General features: G+C 60.4%; 1 protein-coding gene across 1 annotated transcript in view; it reads right to left on the bottom strand.

Annotated features, from left to right (window-relative positions):
• The window catches only part of GLI2 (GLI family zinc finger 2), a gene marked incomplete at both ends in the record, with an annotated part of 165,889 nt that overhangs the window by 21,386 nt on the left and 124,875 nt on the right, over positions 1–19,628 (bottom strand). Inside the window, 3 exons of the mRNA XM_081095474.1 lie at positions 801–1,002; positions 8,938–9,123; positions 12,141–12,343. Coding sequence (XP_080951600.1) covers positions 801–1,002; positions 8,938–9,123; positions 12,141–12,343 — 591 coding nt within the window. The remainder of the gene's footprint in view (positions 1–800; positions 1,003–8,937; positions 9,124–12,140; positions 12,344–19,628) is intronic.

The raw sequence follows: 19,628 nt of genomic DNA, 5'->3' as shown, positions 1-19,628 counted from the left end.
GGCCTCCACGGCCACTCGCACTAGCCTCTTTCCAGAAGAGCTCGCTGGAGGAAGAAGATGGCCCGAGGCTGAGCGTAAAGGAGCTGTGGCTCCCCGCTGCTCCCTCAGATCCCACCCCGACGGAGGGCAGGGATCGGCGGCCGTGTCCTGAGAGGTGTGGGCCTCCTGGAAACGGGCCCCCGGGCCCCATCATCCTCAGGTGACCGCAGCCCCGGCTGGCAGCCTCGCGGGACCGAAGCTAAGCCAGCTCACACCCTGACCCTCAGAGGTGACAAATGCCTGCTGTTTAAGCCGCCGAGTTTAGAAGGAACCTACTGTGCAGCAAAGACAGCGGATGTCTGTTACCACTTCTACCTCTGGGTCCTGGGCCGAGCGCTCCCAGCAGTCCTAACACCTCTGGCCTCTCGGGATGCGCAAGGGGAGCACATGGTGTCAGCCGGGTCCTCAAACAGAGGGGCTGGGCTAGTGGTGCTGACGAGGTTGGGGTGTGCCATGCGGTGGCCACGTGGGAGCCTGCTGCCAGCCAGAGACTCACTCGCATGGCCCCGGTCAGTGTCACTCACCCTGTGTGCCCCCAAGCGGGTCCGGGACCTGGCTGCCCCATGGCACTCCCTTGAATATTAGGAACGTCACCTTTGACTTCGATTCACTGGGACCGAATCCTTCAGGACAGGCCCGCCAGAAATTGTGTTTGGGGCATGAAGTCCTGTCTTTCTTCTCTGGTGAAAGCGCTGACCCTCCCTACTTGGTCCCCAGTCCAGCTCCCAACTCTCAGCCCTCCGCTGGCCGGCTGGGCTCACCTGAGGGTGCCCGCCGACAGGTGCCCGTAGGAGCCGCTGGCGGCGGAGCTGCTGCGCGAGTTGTTGATGTAGGCCACCAGCGAGTTGGGGGAGGTCCGGATCATCCGCTGCAGGTCCAGGCTGGCATCCGACAGCGGGGAGATGGACAGCGCCCGCTTGCGGCTCAGGCGGGGCGTCACCCGTGGGCTGGAGAAACGCGACACTGTGGGACAGCCAACCCAAGGCACATCAGCAAAACGTGTTTGGGGGGGTAGGGGGGGAGGGGAGGGGGCAGGTGGACTGCAGGTGAAGGACAGCTCTGCCATTCTCCAGTGGTGGCCTCTTGGGCCAGGGCTTAGCCACTTTCAGCCTCAGTTTGCTCATCTATAAAATGGACTGATCCACACGAGGTGTGGTGAGGATTTAAGAAGCACAGGTCAGATGCTCGAGTGAATCCAAGCACTGAATAATGTCAGTGCCCTTCCTGTTCGGGATGCAGGGGCCAGCTGGACCCACAGTGCCTGACGCAGGACAGCCAAGTGCACAGGGTACGTGAACCACCCATGAGGCCAGCACCAAATGGCTGCCGGTTCGATTCTCAGTCGGGGCACATACCTGGGTTGCAGGTTCAATCCCCAGTTGGGGCATGTATGGAAGGCAACGTATTGATGTTTCTCTTTCACATCAATGTTTCTCTCCCTCTCTCTCTCTAAGCATGTCCTCTGATGAGGATTAAAAACAAGACAAAGGGCCTGGCCAGTGCCCAGAAGCCCCTCTGTCTGTCCAGACCCGCCCAAGCTGGCCTGACCTCTAAAAGGCAGCTCAGTCTTCCTATTTTTGAGTATTTGCTATTCATGTAGATGAGATTATAAATACTATTTGATCCACCTTCTTCATCCAGCGCTAGTTTGTGAGATTGCTCTGCACTGCTGTGTGTAGCAGTCACTGGCTTTTTCATTGTTGTAGAAAATTCCATCGGGTGACTCTGTGGCCAGGGTAGCCTGGTATGTCCCTGGGGGAGAGGTCCTATGTGGTCTGAGCCTGTCTGAGCAGGCACCACGAGCAGGGCCAGGCCGTGGGGAGCACAGCATGGGGGGGGGGCAGGCTGTGGGGAGCACAGCATGAGGGGGGCAGGGCCAGGCTGTGGGGAGCACGGGGTGTGTTCCAAGCAGCCACTGGGGTTGTTTACAGGCCACCCCTCCAACTCGGGGGCCACTGACTGGAGAACGGGTGGGCAGGGGCCAGCAGGGCACAGGGAGAGGCTGTTCTACACAGGTATCCAAAATGCAGGGCACAGCGGCCACAGAACTGACATGCTCCTGCTGAGTGCCAGCACTTCTCACGCCTCTCTCATCTCCTCACCACAGCCCTGAACCCCTTTACACGAAGGACACTGGGGCTCCGGAGAGTCTGAACAGGGTGGAAACCCTGGTGTGTGGAGACGTGTCCAGTGATGTCAGACCATTTCTAGGCCACTGTGTTGTCCAGAGGAGACACAGGGCCTCGCCTGGGGTGGGGCTGCAGGAGGAGCTGTCTGGAGCCAGGGCCGGAGAGCCCCGGGGCAGGGAGCCCCAGCAGGGGCAGGTCCTCCGCCCGCCCTGCAGTTATGCCGGAACAGCAGTCTTGCCTGACTCCGGGGAGATACACTCCAGGACCCCCAGGGGGTGCCTGAGAGGGATAGGAGCACGCCCTACACACACTTGTAAGTGTTAAGTAGCTTCATCTTCATAAGCACCCTATAAGGAAGGCGCTATTATCAGCCTCATGGTACAAATGACAAAACATTTGTCCCCGGTAGGCTTGGCAGAGAAACAGACGGGAAGGCAGGTAGATGGCCACCAAAACCCCCCACCTCACAGCTTCTGCTCAGGGTGGGGAGGTGAGGTATCCTGGGAGGGTGCTCCTGGCGGGGCAGGGTGGACAGCCGGCCACACAAACCTGAAGCTTCGTGGCTGCCCTGGCGCATGCTACTCAGCCTCCACAAGCCTCGCTTTGCCCGTCTGCACAGGGGGCAGTGCGCTTGGCTTGCAGGGCTGTCGTGAGAACACAGGGAGCGTAGGAAGGATCGTGCCTAAAACCCAGCAGAGCGTCCACAGGGGGACTGTGAATTAATTCAGCTTCGTCCGGGGCCAGGAGGACTGGTGGGCAGGCTGAGCCCAGAGTGATGCCTGGGGCAAAGGACAGCGCATCTAGAAAGGATGACGGGGCCACACCGCAGCACAGCGTCACTGCACACTCGCTCACCTGCCCGGTCGGGCATCCTCTAGCCTCTTCGTTCTCACTCACCGAGTCACACCGCGCCAGCCCTCACTTTAAAGGGAACTCAGAGTCAGAACAAAAGCGTTAGGAGCAGCTGGCAAAGGGGGAGATGTGTGTGGGGAGACAGCATATCATGTAAAGCAGAAATGCACGCATCTTTGTGATGCAATTTTACAAAAATGTTTTGCTAATATTTGGATTTCCACCCTCTCTTTGCGCCCTTAACAAGAGGAAACAGGCCAAATCTGACAGTGATATTCATCTCCGTTATTCCCACCCCTCGAGGGAAATGTGTTTATTAATGCGCCTCTTCCCTTGATAAATTACTAAACAGAAAGAAAAGCCTGGCACTCACTTCCCGTGGCTTCCCCTGTGATTTATGACCAGAATTGGTGGAGCCGCTGCATCCGCTCATCTGTGGATGCGGCCGTCCTGACGTCGACGGCCTCCGGGCGACCAGCCACAGCCTGCCCTAACCTAGGCGGGACCAACGCTGCCCATTCCAGCGCCGCTCACGTCTAGACCCTGTCTCACCGCTACTTCTTTCTTCTGCTCATTCATGTGTTTGTTCCTCACCCAGCAGACCCTTGCGCGGTGTTGACAGTATGCCAGGCAGCGGCTGGAGGCCACGGGATCTGCAAGCAAGGAGGACCCCCGGCCTGTGCTCCTGGAGCTCAGCTTCCAGGTGCGAGATGGGAATGCTGGCTACCTGCCAGCAGGGTTCGTTAGGTGCCGCCTGTGCTGGGTTGGCCCAGGTGGTCCCGAGTGCTCAGGGGGTGGCTGCATTCCCCGGGAAGGTGGGGAAGGGCAGGAGATGTGGGAACAGCCCTGGGCCCAGGCGACCCAGGTTCCCATCTGGCCCGGTAGCTCTGAACTGGGTGGCTTTGAGTGAGTCACTGAAGCTCTCTGAGCTGGCACCCCACCTGTAAAACAGGCCAACAGCACCTACCTTCGGGTGGCTGTGGCTACTGACCAGCATATCCATAGCTCTGGGTGGACCGCCTCTGGACCCAGGAACCTGGGCTGAGGGCGGCCAGAGGGATGCAGGGATCCAAGGACCCAGGAGCCATGTTTGCTCCAGATGCTACTGTCGTCAGCACCGGGCTGGGACACACCCTCCCTGGGGACAGCGGGCCGCGCCCTGTGGCGAGCTCCTGGGCCCTGAGTCCTCGGTGGTGGGGGGTCCTCCTGCACGGCCCATTCTCACCCAGGCCTGTTCTGGACTCACCGAGGAGAGGCTCTAAGGACATCCGGCTGAGGACCTGGCCCTGCCCATTGAGCTGCCCCAGCCCCTCACTGCCCTGATGGGGTGAAGAGGGAGTCTGGGCTTCAGAGCCTGACCAGCCCGGGCCCTGCTTCTGTGATGTGGGGCTCCAGCTCAGCTTCCTCACCTGTACAGTGACTTCAGAAGGCTTGTCTCACAGGGCTGTCGGTGCACATGCCTCACTAGCTGCGCCTGAGCACGGCAGCCTGCCCCGGGCCCCGGCCAGGCCTCTCCTCGGCCTCTCCTCCGCGGCAGCTGGCCAGAACTGCCTGCCTCGGGCCGCCGCGGTCCCTCCGTCAGCTCCGCCCGCCTCGCTGCGGTGTGATCAATGTAATTGGTTTCTGAAACCCCCCTGGACCCACAGGCAGCATAAAGCACGGGCGTCAGAACGGAGGTGACATCCGAGTCAAATTAGTGTCAATATGACAATAAAATATACAGCCTGGAGGAGGTATGGGCTGTAAACAGACAACATTTCAATCGGAAACACTTCCATCTTCCCAATGCGGTGGGAGTGGAGGGAGTGCGGCGGCGGCTGAGCCGCTGGTAAATCACCGATATTCAACCGACAACACGAGGAAATTCCACTTTAGGGCGCTGATGACAGCGAGAGAATCCCGCTCTCCAGAGAGCCCTCGGCAGAGGGTAACCGTGGGTCCCTGACTGGTTATCTGCTGCCTTCCAACGCCCCCACCCCCCTCCGTGCTCTCCGGCTACAAGTCAGATCCTTTAAGAACCAGAGGCAGCGAGCCTCCACCGGCCCCAGGAGGCCAGAGCTCCCAGCAGAGGGGCCAGGCTGCAGGGAGATGTGCTTTCCTGCCCCAGCCTGGCCTCCCTGGGAGGCCTGAAGTCTGGGCTCTCAGCAGGCGCCCCACCAGGGCGTTCCCCCTCTCGCCTCCCCTCCCCACGCCATGCTTTCCCCTACGGAGGGTGCCTGCCTGTACACATGAGATTATTTTTAGGCTCGATGGAGACAGAGATAGGGACGCCTTCCTCAAATATGATCAGGTTTCCCATTTAAAAAAAAATGCTAAGTTCCATTTTAGCATCCATTTCTTCAACCCGCTCTCCCGCTACAAGTCTATTAAAAGTATTAAATAAAGAAGTGTGCAGATGGCCCTTGTCTGAGGTGAAATTGTGCCGTTGGTTTGCCAATGAGTGGACGGGGCCTGCTCTGCTGGATGGGGGCCCCAGAAGCCGTCCCACACCCTCCCAGGCAGCCTCAGCCTGCAGACCCCGTCCCACACCCTGGCTTCACAGTCAAAGCCCCGGAAAGTTCTCTCTGCCCCACTGTTCTGCCTCCTCTTGGGCTGTGAAGGAGGTGCTGAGGGAGGAGGCTGGGGAGGGGGGGTGGCCTTTGTCCTGCCAGGAGCTTACACGGAGCAGCGCCATGCGGGAGGATGCGACGGGCAGGGCCTCGCTGTGTCCCTCGCTTCTAGAATGGCGCCTCACTCGGCCTGAGAAGCTGAAATGCCTCCCAGGCCGGAGCTGGATGGCGATGCCTCCCTCTGCGCCTGAGCCCTGAGCCCGGGCGTTCTCAGGACCGAGGGGCAGGGCAACGGCAGTTGGTGTGATGAGTTAGTCAGCGGCAGCCGACCCGAGCTGGGTGTCCTGTGCCCACTGTGAGCCACCTCCTCACTCCCTGCCTTCCAGGTCTGAGGCCCCGCCCGCCCCACGGGTGGCCCAACGCTGAGTGCCCAGGACACAAAGCTGCCCTGTGCCCGCCCCGTCCCGGCGCCCTGCAAGCTGACAGCTCTTTTCCAGCTGTTTCTTCCCGAATGAGTTGCATCTTCCTATCCCAGGTGCTTTGTGACTGCCACTCACGCGCATGCTCACCCACAGACACAGAGGCCTGCTCCCTGGCAGCGAAGCTCAGACCCAGCGTGCAGACACAGAAGTGCCAGCCAGTGCAGTCGGAGCTCCTCGGGCCCCCCCGAGGCGGGCATGGAGGACGGGCAGCTGGGCTGGGTAGGACTGGGGCATTGTCCCAGGAGATGTGCCAACTGACCCGGGTCCTAGGACACCGTGCAGGATGGAGCCAGGCCGGCCTGCAGGGAGGGCATGGCAGGCAGGAGCGGGAGCTGTCCGGGGGAGTCTGGATGCAGCGGTGGCGGCGGTGCTGTGTGCCCGCCTTCCCAGAACGGCCTCTCGGCTCAGGCTCATTGCCTGCCTCTCGTGGATCACTTGCCCCTTGGCCACTGGGCAGTCACACCCTGGGGCTCCTAGTCACCCTCGGGGTGAAATTCAAACTGTGACATGGTTCCAGTGGCCTTCCCCCCAGCCTTGTCTTTCCCACTTGAAAGACGGAAAAAGATACCGGTGGAAAGACATTTAAACTACCGATAACTGAGCACATACTACAGGCCAGGCACCGAGACAGGTTCACACACAAGATCTTATCCAGTTCACATAGCCGGTGTCACTGCCCAGACCTTCCTGGTCCCACCACAGGCAGGCGCTGGCCTGGGTGTGCCCTCAGCTCACTGCTCACCACCACCCTGACAAGCGCCCTGGTGTGGCCCCGCTGCTCTGGGCTGAGCTGGAACACAGCTGGTCCAGGGGGCCCTCCCTGAGGCCATGGCTCACCGGCTGGTCAGATGTGCTGGGCTGCGTGGAGGTGGTGGGCCCAGGAAAAGCCAAGATGCCAGTGACAAACAGATAGGGGCTTGGAACCCTGCCTTGCCACCTGGGCAAGTCACCTGGGCTGGGAACCCGTTGGCTCATTTTAAGCAGGGGTATACTTCCAGCCTCAGGAGGTGGCTGGGGCGTCACGCGGGAGAATGTGCGCGAGGGCCCAGGACAGAGGCAATTCTCCTCACAGCAGGTGCTCGCGCCTCTCCTGCCCTCGGGACACCTGCTCCACCTGACCCTGCGGCCAGCTTCTCTGTGCCTGCCCACCGTCCAGCTGGCCCAGTCCGTCCACACTGAGGCCCTGGGAGGTGGGACCGGTTTGGGGTCACCTGATGGTAGGACATGGCTGTTGGGACACACAGTCCAGTTTTATGCCCTGTATGCGGTTGTCTGGTTTCTAGCTTTGTCAGGTCATGGGTGACAACCTCACCACCTGCTGTCACCCTCCGGCTCCCATGGGAGCACCCGCAGGGATGGTGGGAGGAGAGAAGGGGGCATGTGGCCAGCACGCACGGGGCCAGCAGGCTGCGCTTCACTCTCTACACCATGTGCCTAGTGCTGGATAAACACCGCCCTGGAGGAGGCATGGGGAGGGGGTGCGGGGCTGGGGTGGGGGGCAGACACAGGGAGAAACTTCCCATCACGTCCCTCAGGGAGCATCGAGCGTAACGTGGACAATAAATGGGGGAGGGCTGCAGTGCTCGGCCCGCACACCCTTTGGGGACAAGTAGGCGCAGCCGTGGGCAAACTACGGCCCGAGGGCCGGATCCGGCCCGTTCGGCTGTTCTACCCGGCCCGTTCGGCTGTTCTACCCGGCCCGTTCGGCTGTTCTATCCGGCCCGTTTGGCTGTTCTATCCGCCCGCGGAGCCGAAAGAGCGGAGGGTTCTCTTGCTCTCCCCTCCGCTCCTTCACCAGCAGCAGTGCTAACATGTATTAGTTCACACAAACACTCCATCCATGCTTTTGTTCCGGCCCTCCGGTCCAGTTTAAGAACCCATTGTGGCCCCCGAGTCAAAAAGTTTGCCCACCCCTGGCTCAGGGGCTCAGGAACCGCCTGATGGCTCCTGCGAGTGCGCACTGAGCGGGCAGAGAGAGGAAAGCCAGCGGGGGTGGGGAGCGCGTCTGCAGGCTTCCTGGAGGGGGTGGGCCACAGCCAGGCCTCAGGAGTGAGGGCGCGGCTCTGCCCCAGCCCACGGATGGAACTGTGTGGCCGTCCTTTTCCCTCCCTAGCTCCACATCTGACTTGGCAGTGAACTTCCAGCTCCACCTGACATCTATCCGATACGTGACCGCCTTTCCCTCTACTAACCCACTGCTGCTTCCCCGCAGCTCCTACATCTGTCCTCAGAGCAGCAGTCAGAGTGAGGGTCCTTTTAAAATATGTCGGACCCCGTTACTCCTCTGTCCAACCCTCTCTGAGGGCCCCATCCCACTCCCCACGAAAGCCAACGTCGTACCAAGCCCCGAGCAGCCTGCAGAAGCAGCCCCAGGACGCGGCACCCCGCTGCTGCCCGGCTCACGGGGTGCCAGGCACACGGGCCTCCCGGCCGCCTCGGGAGCTCAGCAGGCCCGCTGCCTCAGGCCCCGCACCTGCTGTTCACCCGCTGGGTCACTCTTCCTGCATATTTCCGCACGGATCACTTTTTTCAATTCTTTGTTCAAATATCACCTCCCCCGTGAAGGTTTCTCGGTTTCCTCATTTAAAGTCATGCCCGCACTGCACGCGGCCGTCCCCTCCGGCTTTGCCCACCTGTCCCCGAAGGCAGAGGCGTGTGTTTCGTCCCCTGCAGTGTCTGCGATCCCCGAGACACTCACTGAGTATTTGTGTGTGTGGCTCAGGCCTGGCCCCTATGGACACAGTCCTGGCAGGGGTTGGGGTAAATCCAGACCCATCCTTAGGGCTCCTTACCCGCAAAGGAGCAGCAAGCACCCGCCTCAGCCCCTGGGGGCACCGTCAGGCCCATCCCATCCCGCTCCCTGCCACCACCTGGCCCAGCACTCACCGTCCACTGGATTGAGGTAGTCGTGGAGGTGGGGGGTGCCAGCGGCGCCCCCCGTCTGCAGGAGCAGGTCCCCGTATGACGTGGGGTGGCCTGCCATGAGGGCCACCTGGTGGTAATAGTCTGAGGGGTTGGTGCCTGCCGGGGGGAGGCCAAACAGCCCCCTCTCCTTAAGGTGCTCATGGACCACTGTGGGCAGAGAGGAGGGAGAAAGAAAGAAGCCATCAGAATCTGGCAAAGGAAGGAAAAAGAGACCTACCGCCTGGCCTGAGGAGTTCCCCTCAGTGTCCTCAAGTCCATCCCTTGTCCTCTGTGTGCCCCTCCCCCGGCCCCATGTCCGCACCGAGCAGGCCAAGTGGGTGGGCATGTTGCTGCCATAGGGCGGGCGGCCAGCCCAGCCTCAGCTCTGCATCCTCCACTTCACCAAAGCCATAACCCCACCCTCTCCTTCCCCTCCAAGCCCCGCAGAAGCCCACAGCTCAGGGCCACAGGGTCAGTGCTGCAGCCGAGGCTTCGGAGGAAAGATACAAACGAAGGTGCCAGGGCAGCAGACGGTGGGCTGCCTGGCAGTGCCACTGCGCATTCCAGGTGAGAGCGCAGCCGAGAGCTGCTGGGCCTGGCTAGATAGAGCCCCTCGCCTGCCACAGGCCACCAGCTCCCTGTCCAGCGGCTGCAGAGTGGGCTGTCTGCCTCCAGCCCTCGAGCAGCCCTGCCTGGGCCTTAGCAGAGACAGGACGGGCACACGTCAGTTCTCAGGGGGCCTGGCCCTCAGGGCTGTGGTGCCAGGGAAAGGATGGGGGGCTTGGAAACCACACATACCCAGGGCGAATCCTAGCTTGTACCAGGTCTGCAGAACTGGGGCAATAATGCCCACCATCCAGGTCTTACTAATGATTGTAGCACAAGGCTGTGCGGAGCGCCCCCGGTCTGTGCAGGTGCAGCGAGAGGGAGTCGGTCACTCTCTGATTTCACTGTCGCCACACAGCAAGCAGGGTCGCCTTTACCTCCCTTAGCTCTCAGAGGGCCAGGGGTCCTGCCCAAGGTCACACAGCAGGCGGCTGGATCTAGAGCTCAAGTTCCCAACCACTGAGCCCACGCCCCTGCCATCAGTCCTGCAAATACCAGGGGAGACCTCCTGTGGCTGGAGAGAGAAGCTGGCAGCAGAAGAGGCTTCCTCCTCCCCCTTGCCCCCCATCTTCTCTTCCTCCTCCTCCTCCTCCTCCTCCTCCTCTTCCTCCTCTTCCCCCTCTCCCTCCCCCATCTCCTCCTCCCCCTCCCCTCCCCCTCCCTCATCTCCTCTTCCTCCTCCCCCTCCTCCATCTCTTCCTCCCCCCTCCCCATCTCCTCCTCCTCCCACTCCTCCATCTCCTCCCCCTCCTGCTCCTCCTCCTCCTCCTCCCTCCTCTCCCTCCCCATCTCCTCCTCCCCCTCCCCTCCCCCTCCCTCATCTCCTCTTCCTCCTCCCCCTCCTCCATCTCCTCCTTCCCCCTCCCCATCTCCTCCTCCTCCCACTCCTCCATCTCCTCCCCCTCCTGCTCCTCCTCCTCCTCCTCTTCCCTATCTCCTCTGCGTCCTCTAGAGAGAGCCTGGCCTCAGTCCCAGCACTTCAAGGCCTCTGTCTGTCGTCCATGAAGAAAACGCCCTTGTCTCCCTCGTCGCCTGCCCCCTCCTCCCTGAAGTCTTCCCCAGGTGCCCATTCACCCTCGGGCACACTCGGTCTGGCAGATGCTGCCTCGTGCCAGCAGGCGCTGGGCTGATGCTGCCTGGTGGCCGGACAGGCTCCTCAGCCTCCTGGGGGCTGGGCCAGGGCCAGTGAGGCCTCCAGGTGTCTGGTCCACCAGAGGGGGCAGGGTCATGCAAAGTACCCACAGCCTTTCTGCTGGCCCATCGGGCTCTCATGGGTGTGGGATCGGGTAAGCGGGGGTGGTAGGAGTCACCTCAACGTTTACATCAAAATCCAGCTTGAAGTCAGTGCTCGGTCAACTCGAGTCTCCCTTGAGGGCAGCCCGTCCAGCCACTGGCTCTTCATGGGCCACACGGCAGTCCCTGACCCATAGGTCCCTGGAGCATGCTCGGCTCCTGGCCCTCCCTAGACACCCCACGCTCCCCTAGCCCCTCCCCCACAGTGAGTGTGCACTAGCTCCCAGGTGCCCCGACAAGTGAGCCAGCCTTGGTGTAAGCACTGCTAGCACCAGTTTTACTCCCTCGCGGCCTGGAGGCCAGAAGCCCACAACCAGGTGCTGTAGCACCCTCCCTCCGAGGCTGTTGGGCAGAATCGGCCCTGGCTGCTCCAGCTTCTGGCTTCCTTGGCCTGTGCAACATCACTCCCATCTCTGTGTCTTCTCACCTGTGTGTCTTGTAAGGACACCTGTCCTTGGATTTAGGCCTGAGTGGACCAGCCCGGATGATCTCATCTCAAAATTCCCGAGGGAACCACATCCACAGAGGCCCTCTCCCCAGCCAGGCCTGCTCCCGGGTTCAGGATGAGACCTCGCCTTCTCCCCTGGGGGCACCACACAGCCGGCGACACCACATGTGAACATCAGGGCCTGCACCGTCGTGCTCCAGCCGCCTGGCACGGGCCATCAGGAGAGGCGGGGCACTGCCCGCTGTCCACGAGGGGAGGCAGGCGCAGCACACACCCCCTCCAGACACCTCAGCTCGGTCAAGGCCAGGCGGGACCGCGCTGAGCGCAGGGCTGGGTTCTGACCGAGCAGCAGTGCTCAGGGCCCGGGGCTGCAACCCTTTGCCTGGTGCGGTTTCTCTTTGGTGAATGGGGGGGTTGGGGGGGAAGAGGGGGGAAGCGGTGCCGCAGGGCACCTCCTGGACCCAGGCAGGCTGAGTGCTCTCACAGGACACTTGGGCCCGGAGCTCAGCTTCACTCTTGGTCACACCGGGAGGTGGGGAGGTGCAGTTGGGGACAAGGGATGGGTGGGCCGTGGTTCTGGGGCCTCTGCCTGTGGGCTCAGTGCACGCAGCCATGGCCTCTCTGGCACTGACTGCAGGTGCAGGGGAAGGTTTTGGTGGGCAGGTTTTGAGAAGATTCACCGGGTTGCTTATTGTTTTTAAACTTTTTTTTTTTTCAACTACAGGTGACATACAGCATTATGTTAGTCTCAAGTGCATGAGTGATTAGACATTTATATGCTTTAGGAAGTGACCCCGTAAGTCCAGTACCCACCTGACACCACAGGGCTGTTACTCACCGTCAGCAGGGCTGAGGCCCCTGGCTGCAGAGATCGTGGGGAGCGTGGGGCTGCTGTGCATGGCGCGGAGGTAATGCTCCATGTGGGGGCTCACGTACGGGTGGGGGGCGTTGAAGGGGGACTCCCCGGGGCCGGCAGGGTGGGGCGAAAGCCGGATCAATGAGATGTCGGAGATGACGGGGCTGCCACTCAGGGCAGGAGGCCTGCAGAGAGAAAGAGCAGCTTTCTAAGGAGGCGTGGCCTGCTGGGAGCCCCACAGGGAGCCCCGCATGCAGCGGGACCCAGGGGGCACCTGCACTTGTCATCCGGTATCCAGCATCGCTGTCACCCTTCAAGAGTCCGAACTCCCACCCAGCCCGTGCGTGCAGGGCAGCACCTGCATGCCGGCGAGGCTGCCCCCACCACCCCGTGTGGGGGTGGAACTCTCTGCACACACGGCTGGGTTTGCTGGGCCACAGGCTCAGCAGGTCGCACACCTGTGCAGGTCGCCATTGCTCCCAGTGCGCTCCAGGCTGCATACACAGCGGTAACAGATCAATCTTTGTTGAATGAATGACTGTGTGCATTCTGCCAGTGTGTGAGAAACAGAACATGGAGATATTAATGCTGGAGGAGATGCAAAGCGCTCGTATTCCTAACAGAAATGAGAAAAGGAGGAATCGGAGATGCCCCAAAGGAGAAGTTCGGCTTCAGGTGGGCAGTCCCTGGTGTGAAGCGCTCAGCCGGGATCAGCTGTGAAGGAAAAGGTCGAGATCCAAGAAGAGCTTGGAAATGGAGCTATAATTAAGTTTGGAATATCATTCCAGCTTCCCTTAGACCAGTGGTTCTCAACCTTCCTAATGCCGCGACCCTTTAATACAGTTCCTCATGTTGTGGTGACCCCCAACCATAAAATCATTTTCGTTGCTACCTCATAACTGTAATGTTGCTACTGTTATGAATCGTCATGTAAATATCTGATATGCAGGATGTGTTTTCATTGTTACAAATTGAACATAATTAAAGCATAGTGATTAATCACAAAAACAATATGTAATTATATGTTTTCTGATGGTCTTAGGCGACCCCTGTGAAAGGGTCGTTCAACCCCCAAAAGGGTCGTGACCCACAGGTTGAGAACCGCTGCCTTAGACGAATTCCTTCCAAGGCTACGAAGCCTCCCTTCTCAAATGTCCTGTCGACTGTGGCCTGCCTTGGTTCCTCTGGCCCTGGCTGGCATGGCCACCTCCCATTTCTACGTTCCCCTGGCTGGCCCTCGAGGAGGTGCCAGCTCTGCTCAGTGTGAGGATGGGACTTTACACAAGACCTGCTCGCCAGGGCCTGTAGGCAGCTGTCAGCATGTGAGCTGCGGGGGCGTTGAGCAGTCACCTCCTCCCAACACACCCATTAAAGAAAACACACCAAGTCACTTGGGAATGAAATTCACCAAAATTCAGTTTTCAAATGTTTTCAGAAAATAGGGTCTCTCTATGACTTGGCAGAGTGCAAAGAAAAGAATGTGCTAGAATCACACAAACCTGGATTAGAATCTCAGCCTTTAAGAGCTCAAACTGAGCAATTACTTTAACCTCCCCAAGCCTCAGTTTCCTCATCTGTAAAATGGGGAAAAACAGTATCTATTTCACAGGGTGGCCAGGAGGAGGAAAGTCCCCCAAATGGTGACGCAGCTGTCAGCCGGCTGTTTCGGCAGCAGCACCGCACCTTGAGGGACAAGCCCACAAGTGCCCAGGGGGCTCTCCGTCTTCACATGGGGCTGATGTTGGATGCAAAAAGCTGGCACTGTCAGAACTGGTTGCTTCAGAGGGAAGAACGTCTGCTGGCTGGAGCCGAGCCGAGATCAGAGCATTTCAATAGTGCACGCAACTGTGCTCACAGCACAATGCCAACCAGGAGCAAACAGCTGCCCTGCAGGTGGCTGAACAGCTGGGCCAACACGCTACTCAAGGCTGCTCCCTGGCCTGGACGTAAGCATTCTGCAACCTTACTTTCTAGTTTTCCTGGATGCGATTGCAATGACCTGCAGATCCAAGGAACTCCCAGGCCAATTCCACGCTGCCGCACGTCTTGGCCTCAGATGCCTCCCTGCGCTCTGCACCTCGCTGGGCTAATTCTGTGTCCCCCCTGTAAGCCCAGGTCAGGGATCCTCCTCAGTGGGATCCACCCTCCCTGAAGCGCCTTCCTGGGCACTGGCTCTGCTTCCTTCTCCCTGCTTCCCCCCCCCCCCCCCCATGTACTGCTCCGGTCCTGGTGGGTGGGTCCACCTTCTAGTCCTGCCTGGGAGCAGGGCCTGTCCCGGGTAGCTCTGAATGCTGCACCTGGCAGGGGGCTGGCATCCCGCAGAGGCATTCTTGAAACCCGGGAGGGCTGCACGTCTGTGTGCCGAGCTCTGAGCGTGGTAAAAGGAAGCCTTTGGGATAAGTCGTAAGTCGCAGCCTCAAGCTGTTCCTTTCACAGGCCGCCTCCAGAGGCCAGTCCACGCGAGGAACTGCGCTAAGTGTGAGGGGCTCAGGAGAGGGCTTAGGGCAGGGGCTGCCATGTATCCAGGGGGAAAGGGAACCTAAGATCCCCACCACAGGACAGGTGTGAGGACAAGACTCAGGAGACTGTCACCGAGGGGCAGGGAGGATGCCTATGGGAGGCTCTTGGGACAGGCTTGGGGTGGGGGTGGGAGGGTAAACGTTCTGGAAGGCTGAGGGGAAGAGCTGAGGTGCTCCCCATTCTCAGACCCTTTGCTCCTTCCCCAGACACTCGGGGCGGGGCCCACAGGACGCTGGTCGGGGCTGTGTCACAGCAGCCTGTGGTCCTAGGGGGCCTGCCCAGGCCTCTGGCACTGGGGTTGCCCTGTGGAGCCCACTGACCACGCTGAGGCCCGTGAGACAAGCCGTGGTTACATGGGGAGTTAAAGCGCCATGTTCGGGCCCAGGGAAGCCTGGGTGTCTGTGAGCTGACCCCACTCCACAGCCAGGTGAGCCTCTCCCAAGTAGGAGGCTGGATTGGGTGGTGCCTGTGCAGCATGCGCCACAGTGGGGCCTCCCTGGGGGGTTGGAGCCCAGTCCAGCTGCAGAAGGTGGGCTCGAAGGTGGTAGGTGGGGCCTATTTCCCCGCAGAGAGCTGCTGGGACTTCTGTCTCCCCTCTCAGAGCCCACGTGGAAGAGGCAGACCTGCCAATCAGGTACGCAGTGAGAAGTTTGATAAAGGCTCCAGCAGAGGAACAAACTCCCTAAGTGTCTGTAAGTATGAGGAAAGGCTTCTCAGGGAAGGTGAAATTTGGGTTGGGTTCTGCAGGATGAGTAGGAGTTTATGAGGAAGCAGCATGTCTAAAAACAGGATGGCATATGAGGATGTGTGTGTGTGAAGCTGATGCCTGGGGGTGGAGCACAGCCCCGAGGGCGCTTTGGGCTGGATCTGTATTGGACCCAGGTCCCCGCTTCTGCTGGGGGAGGGGGTGGGTGGCATGTGACCGAGACCATCCCTTGTCCCCAGGCACCTGGGACAGCAGCTTGGGCTGAGCCCTTCGAGAAGGCGGTGCTCTCTGTCCACAGGGTTAAGTGAGCAGGATGTCGGTGTGGAGCTGCTGGGGACCGTGAGGGGAGAGGCCAAGACTGAGGGTGATACAGGGACATCGGTGTGGAGAGATGGAGGACCAGTGTGTTGAACTGAACCCTGGGTATGGCTCCAGCTTCACCAGAAGCTAGTGCCTTGGCCTTTTCAGTATCTGAGCCAATACTTTTGTTTGTTTAAAGCAGTTTAAGCTGACTTTTTCTGTCTTAGGCAACCGCCAAGGCCTTTCAAGGCAACCTTGGTCAATACACCTCCCCTCCCCAGAGCGATCCGAAGAGGCAGACAGTTCCGCGGCCTGTCCGCTCTGCCACCTGCAGGATGCCCTGCCCACAGCTGCGGAGGGCAGCCACGCTGGCGTCCCCGAGTGGCCATGAGGCACAGCAGGGGGCTCTGGGAAAGAAAAACAGTCACCACCTCCTGGCTCTGTGTGCGCGTGCTGGTGACAGGCGGCAGCACTGCAGCAGGGCCCCGCCTCGCCAGGAGGAGGAAGAATGGACAATGCAAGTGGAGACCTCGCTGGCCGGCGGCTGTCCTAGCTGAACTGGACGCTGCCCTGGGGAAGCTGCGAACATTCACTGCACAATGAGTGCATGCAGCCCCCCAACTGCAAGCAGGCTCCTTGTCTCCATTTCACAGAGGGAAACTGAGGCTCAGGACAGTAAGCAGACTCGACCCAGTGGCAGAGCTGGGATGGACATTGGCCTTCCTGACTGTGAAGTCGGGCTTGGTGCTGTGACGTCTCCAACGTCCACTGGGAGCCAAGGTTCTGCCTCAGCGTCTGCCTGGGGGAGCTCACCTTGGCCCAGCGACGCGGAACTGAGGTCCCTAACCAGCAGAGCCGTGAGAGGCCACCTCAGCCGGTTCCCATGCTGACTCCGCGATGGTGCAGGCTTAGAGGAGCCCCCACAACCATGGGAAAAGCCTGGCCTCTCTGGATTCTGCCACTGAGTATGGCCCTGGCTTGGGCCAGCTGCGAGCCTGTGCCCGTGCCTGCAGGACGGGCAGTGGGCCTGCCCGAGGGTCGCAGCGAGATGGGCTGAACTCAGCACGGAAAGTGCCGCGTGGCCCTGGGTGCTCGGTAGGCGCTCAGCCAGTCTCGCCGCCCCCTTCCTTAGGTTCCACAGATGAGTGAACGCAAGTGCAGAGCGTGGAGGAGTGGGCCCGGCCCACATCTTCCCACATCACGTCCCAGGCCCCTTCCCCATGTGCTGGCTCGAGATTTTTGCCAGGAGATGAAAGGAGAAGCACAGGTGATGAGGAGCCTCCCCGGCCATCTGTACTCTCAGGGCCACCCTGGGTGGGCCGAGGGAGCATCCCTAGACCAGGGAGACAGGCGTCCCAGGTCCCTGGAGCTGGGACGATGGGGACGGGGACGCGCTGCTAGAGGACGCGTGGTCTCCGCAGGGCTGAGAGTAAGAGTCAGAGTAAGACTTTGCTTGGTGGGTGGAGGAAGGCGGGTGTCTGACCATAGCCCAGCCAGAACCACGGCCCAGGGCAGGAGCCAACGTGCTCCTCAATACCTCGAGAGGCGGGACGGAAGCTCAGGGGTCGGGCCCTGGGCCCCACCCATGTGCCTGTTTGGAGAGGCAGACAATGCAGGGCTGAGGGGTGCTGACTCACCCAGACTCAGCAGCAGCCGCTGGGCTGGGGCAGGCTCTGCCCCCCAGGGGTGGGAGCTGGAGGCAGGACCCTGGTACCCGGGTGACGCCCCTCCTGGTGGCTTTGTGCAAAGGCCTCCCGTGCAGGTTAGCAGGGCCGGAAGCAGGCAGGAGTGGGCCCTCTGTGTCCGCTTTGGCCCAGTGACGCGGATCTTAGGTCCCTAACCAACAGAGCCGTGAGAGAGTACTGACCTGCTGTGTAAGCCGAGTTCGCGGTGACCCGGTAGGAGCTACTGCGGGAGTGAGCGCGGGGTCTGGCGTGGCGCAGGCCCTCGGAGGCGGGACTCGCCCTCATTATCACGGTCACCTTTCTTCCCACACCGCAGCTCCCCGAAAGCAGGGCCGGGTGCTATTTCTTGGGGTAGCCTAGCTCTCATGGGTGCTCCATCAAGGCAGGCTGGCAAGGCAGGCAAACTGCCCTCCTGCGGAAGGGCCTCCAGGCTCTGTGCGCCACCCGCCCCCCCTCCCCACCCCCGCCCCCCACCCCCGCACACAGGGCCTGGGACGTGCCTTCCCGCCCGCCGCAGGGATTACACGGTCACTGACTCCCCACAGTCGAATGCGCCCTGCAAACAGCCCCGACATGCCAACCCTCCTGCCCCCAGGATGGCTTGCTTGCACGCACCGGTCCCGCCTTTGGGCTGAGATGCTGCCACCCACCAGGATGGCAGGGCCATGGGAGGGATCAGCAGGTGGAGTGGGCAGGCGTGATGCTTACGCTGCTGCCGACCTGCTCGGGGCCAGGCACCCCCATCTCAGAAACACCGGCAGGTGGCCATAGGCCCACGGCCGCTGGGAGAACAGTCCCTGAAGGTGGCCTTGTCACGCCAAGCTCGCTCACCCCCAGGCTAGGGCTCCTTAGTGCCAGGGCTGGGGGTTGGCAGGCGTGCCTGCTGTCACCTGGGCGTCCCTGCAGCACGGGCAGCACCTACTGCCGTGGGCCCCCCAGCAGACAAAAGACAGCTCCGCTGGGCTCCCCTGGGCGCAGTTCTAGCTCCTCTTCCAGGGGCTTGGTTTTGGGGGTTTTGTTTGATGTGTGAAACTGTATGTTGGCGAGCCGCTTCCACATTGTCCAGAGATTAATTTTAAAAGTTCCAGAAACCAAGTCCTTTTAAAAACATCCTCAGGGGTCTACCATTGCAAGATGCTAGTGAATTCTTAGGGAAAGCACAGGAGAGCTGCTCCCGCCCAAACCGGAGGCCAGGTCGCTTGCTGCGTCAGTCTGCACGTGGCTCCGGGACTGGCTGCCCGTCCGTGTGGAGGAGGCTCCGTAAACCAGCAGGCAGGCACCCCGGAGAGCACGAGGCCCCGCCTGCCATTCACTGCTCATGCATATGTTCCCCCATGGCTCCCTCCGCAAGTCAGTGCTCACTCAGCACGAGCCGCTGACGGCACTGGGGCAGGCTGGGGGTCCGAGGGAGACCCAGCCAGGCTCCACACTCAGGAAGTTGGGCAGGTGGTCACAAAGCTGGCTGACAAGTACAGCACCAGGAGTGGACACCCGACATTTCCAGGGTCCACCCTGAAGCTACACATGTACAGATCTCAGCAGAGCGTATAAGAGTCCGTGAGGCTGTGGGGAGGACAAGCTACCCGCGTGTGGTGATGCTACTGCTGAGCAGGGTGCCCCAGGTCCAGCTATGAGCTCAGGGAATTACAGCCCCCCAAGCCTACAGTCCACAGGTTTGCCTTGACAAAAATCAGCATGCTGGGGCTTGTGGGGTTATGAAGAGAGCGTGGACACCGACTGCAGCCTGCAAACAGAACAAAGGGCGCTGACACAGCGAAGGGTGCAGGGAAGCATTCACCCACTTTGCTGGGGCAATCTGAGAAGGCTTCCTGCAGGAGGCGGCATCTGAGCTGGGCCCAGACTCTTAGAGAAGAACAGAAAGAAGGCCTGAGTAGTGCAGGCCTGGTGTTCTGAGACAGAATAGCTGAGCAAAGGGCAGGCCATGTTGGGGAATAGCTCACAGAGCCCAGGGCTGAAGCTCTGACCAGACAGCTGGGCAGGAGGAGAATATGTGGAGAAAATCCTAAAGCAAATGTCGATAGATGAGGTATGTTACAACGGGAACTTCTCTGCACCCAGAGAATAAAGAGACCAGGCCCAAACTGTGAGAGGTTATTTACAGCGCATATAACTAATCATGGAATGCATAGTCTTACAACATAAAATGCTTATTCAAATCGATAGGAAAATGACTATTCCATAGACAAATGGCTAAAATTGCTGACAGGCATTTCATAAGAAGGAAACGTTATCGGCCAA

This window comes from Myotis nattereri (genome assembly GCF_964212035.1).
Source record: "Myotis nattereri genome assembly, chromosome: 7".
Taxonomy (NCBI): domain Eukaryota; kingdom Metazoa; phylum Chordata; class Mammalia; order Chiroptera; family Vespertilionidae; genus Myotis; species Myotis nattereri.
This window is presented reverse-complemented; position numbering and strand designations above follow the sequence as displayed.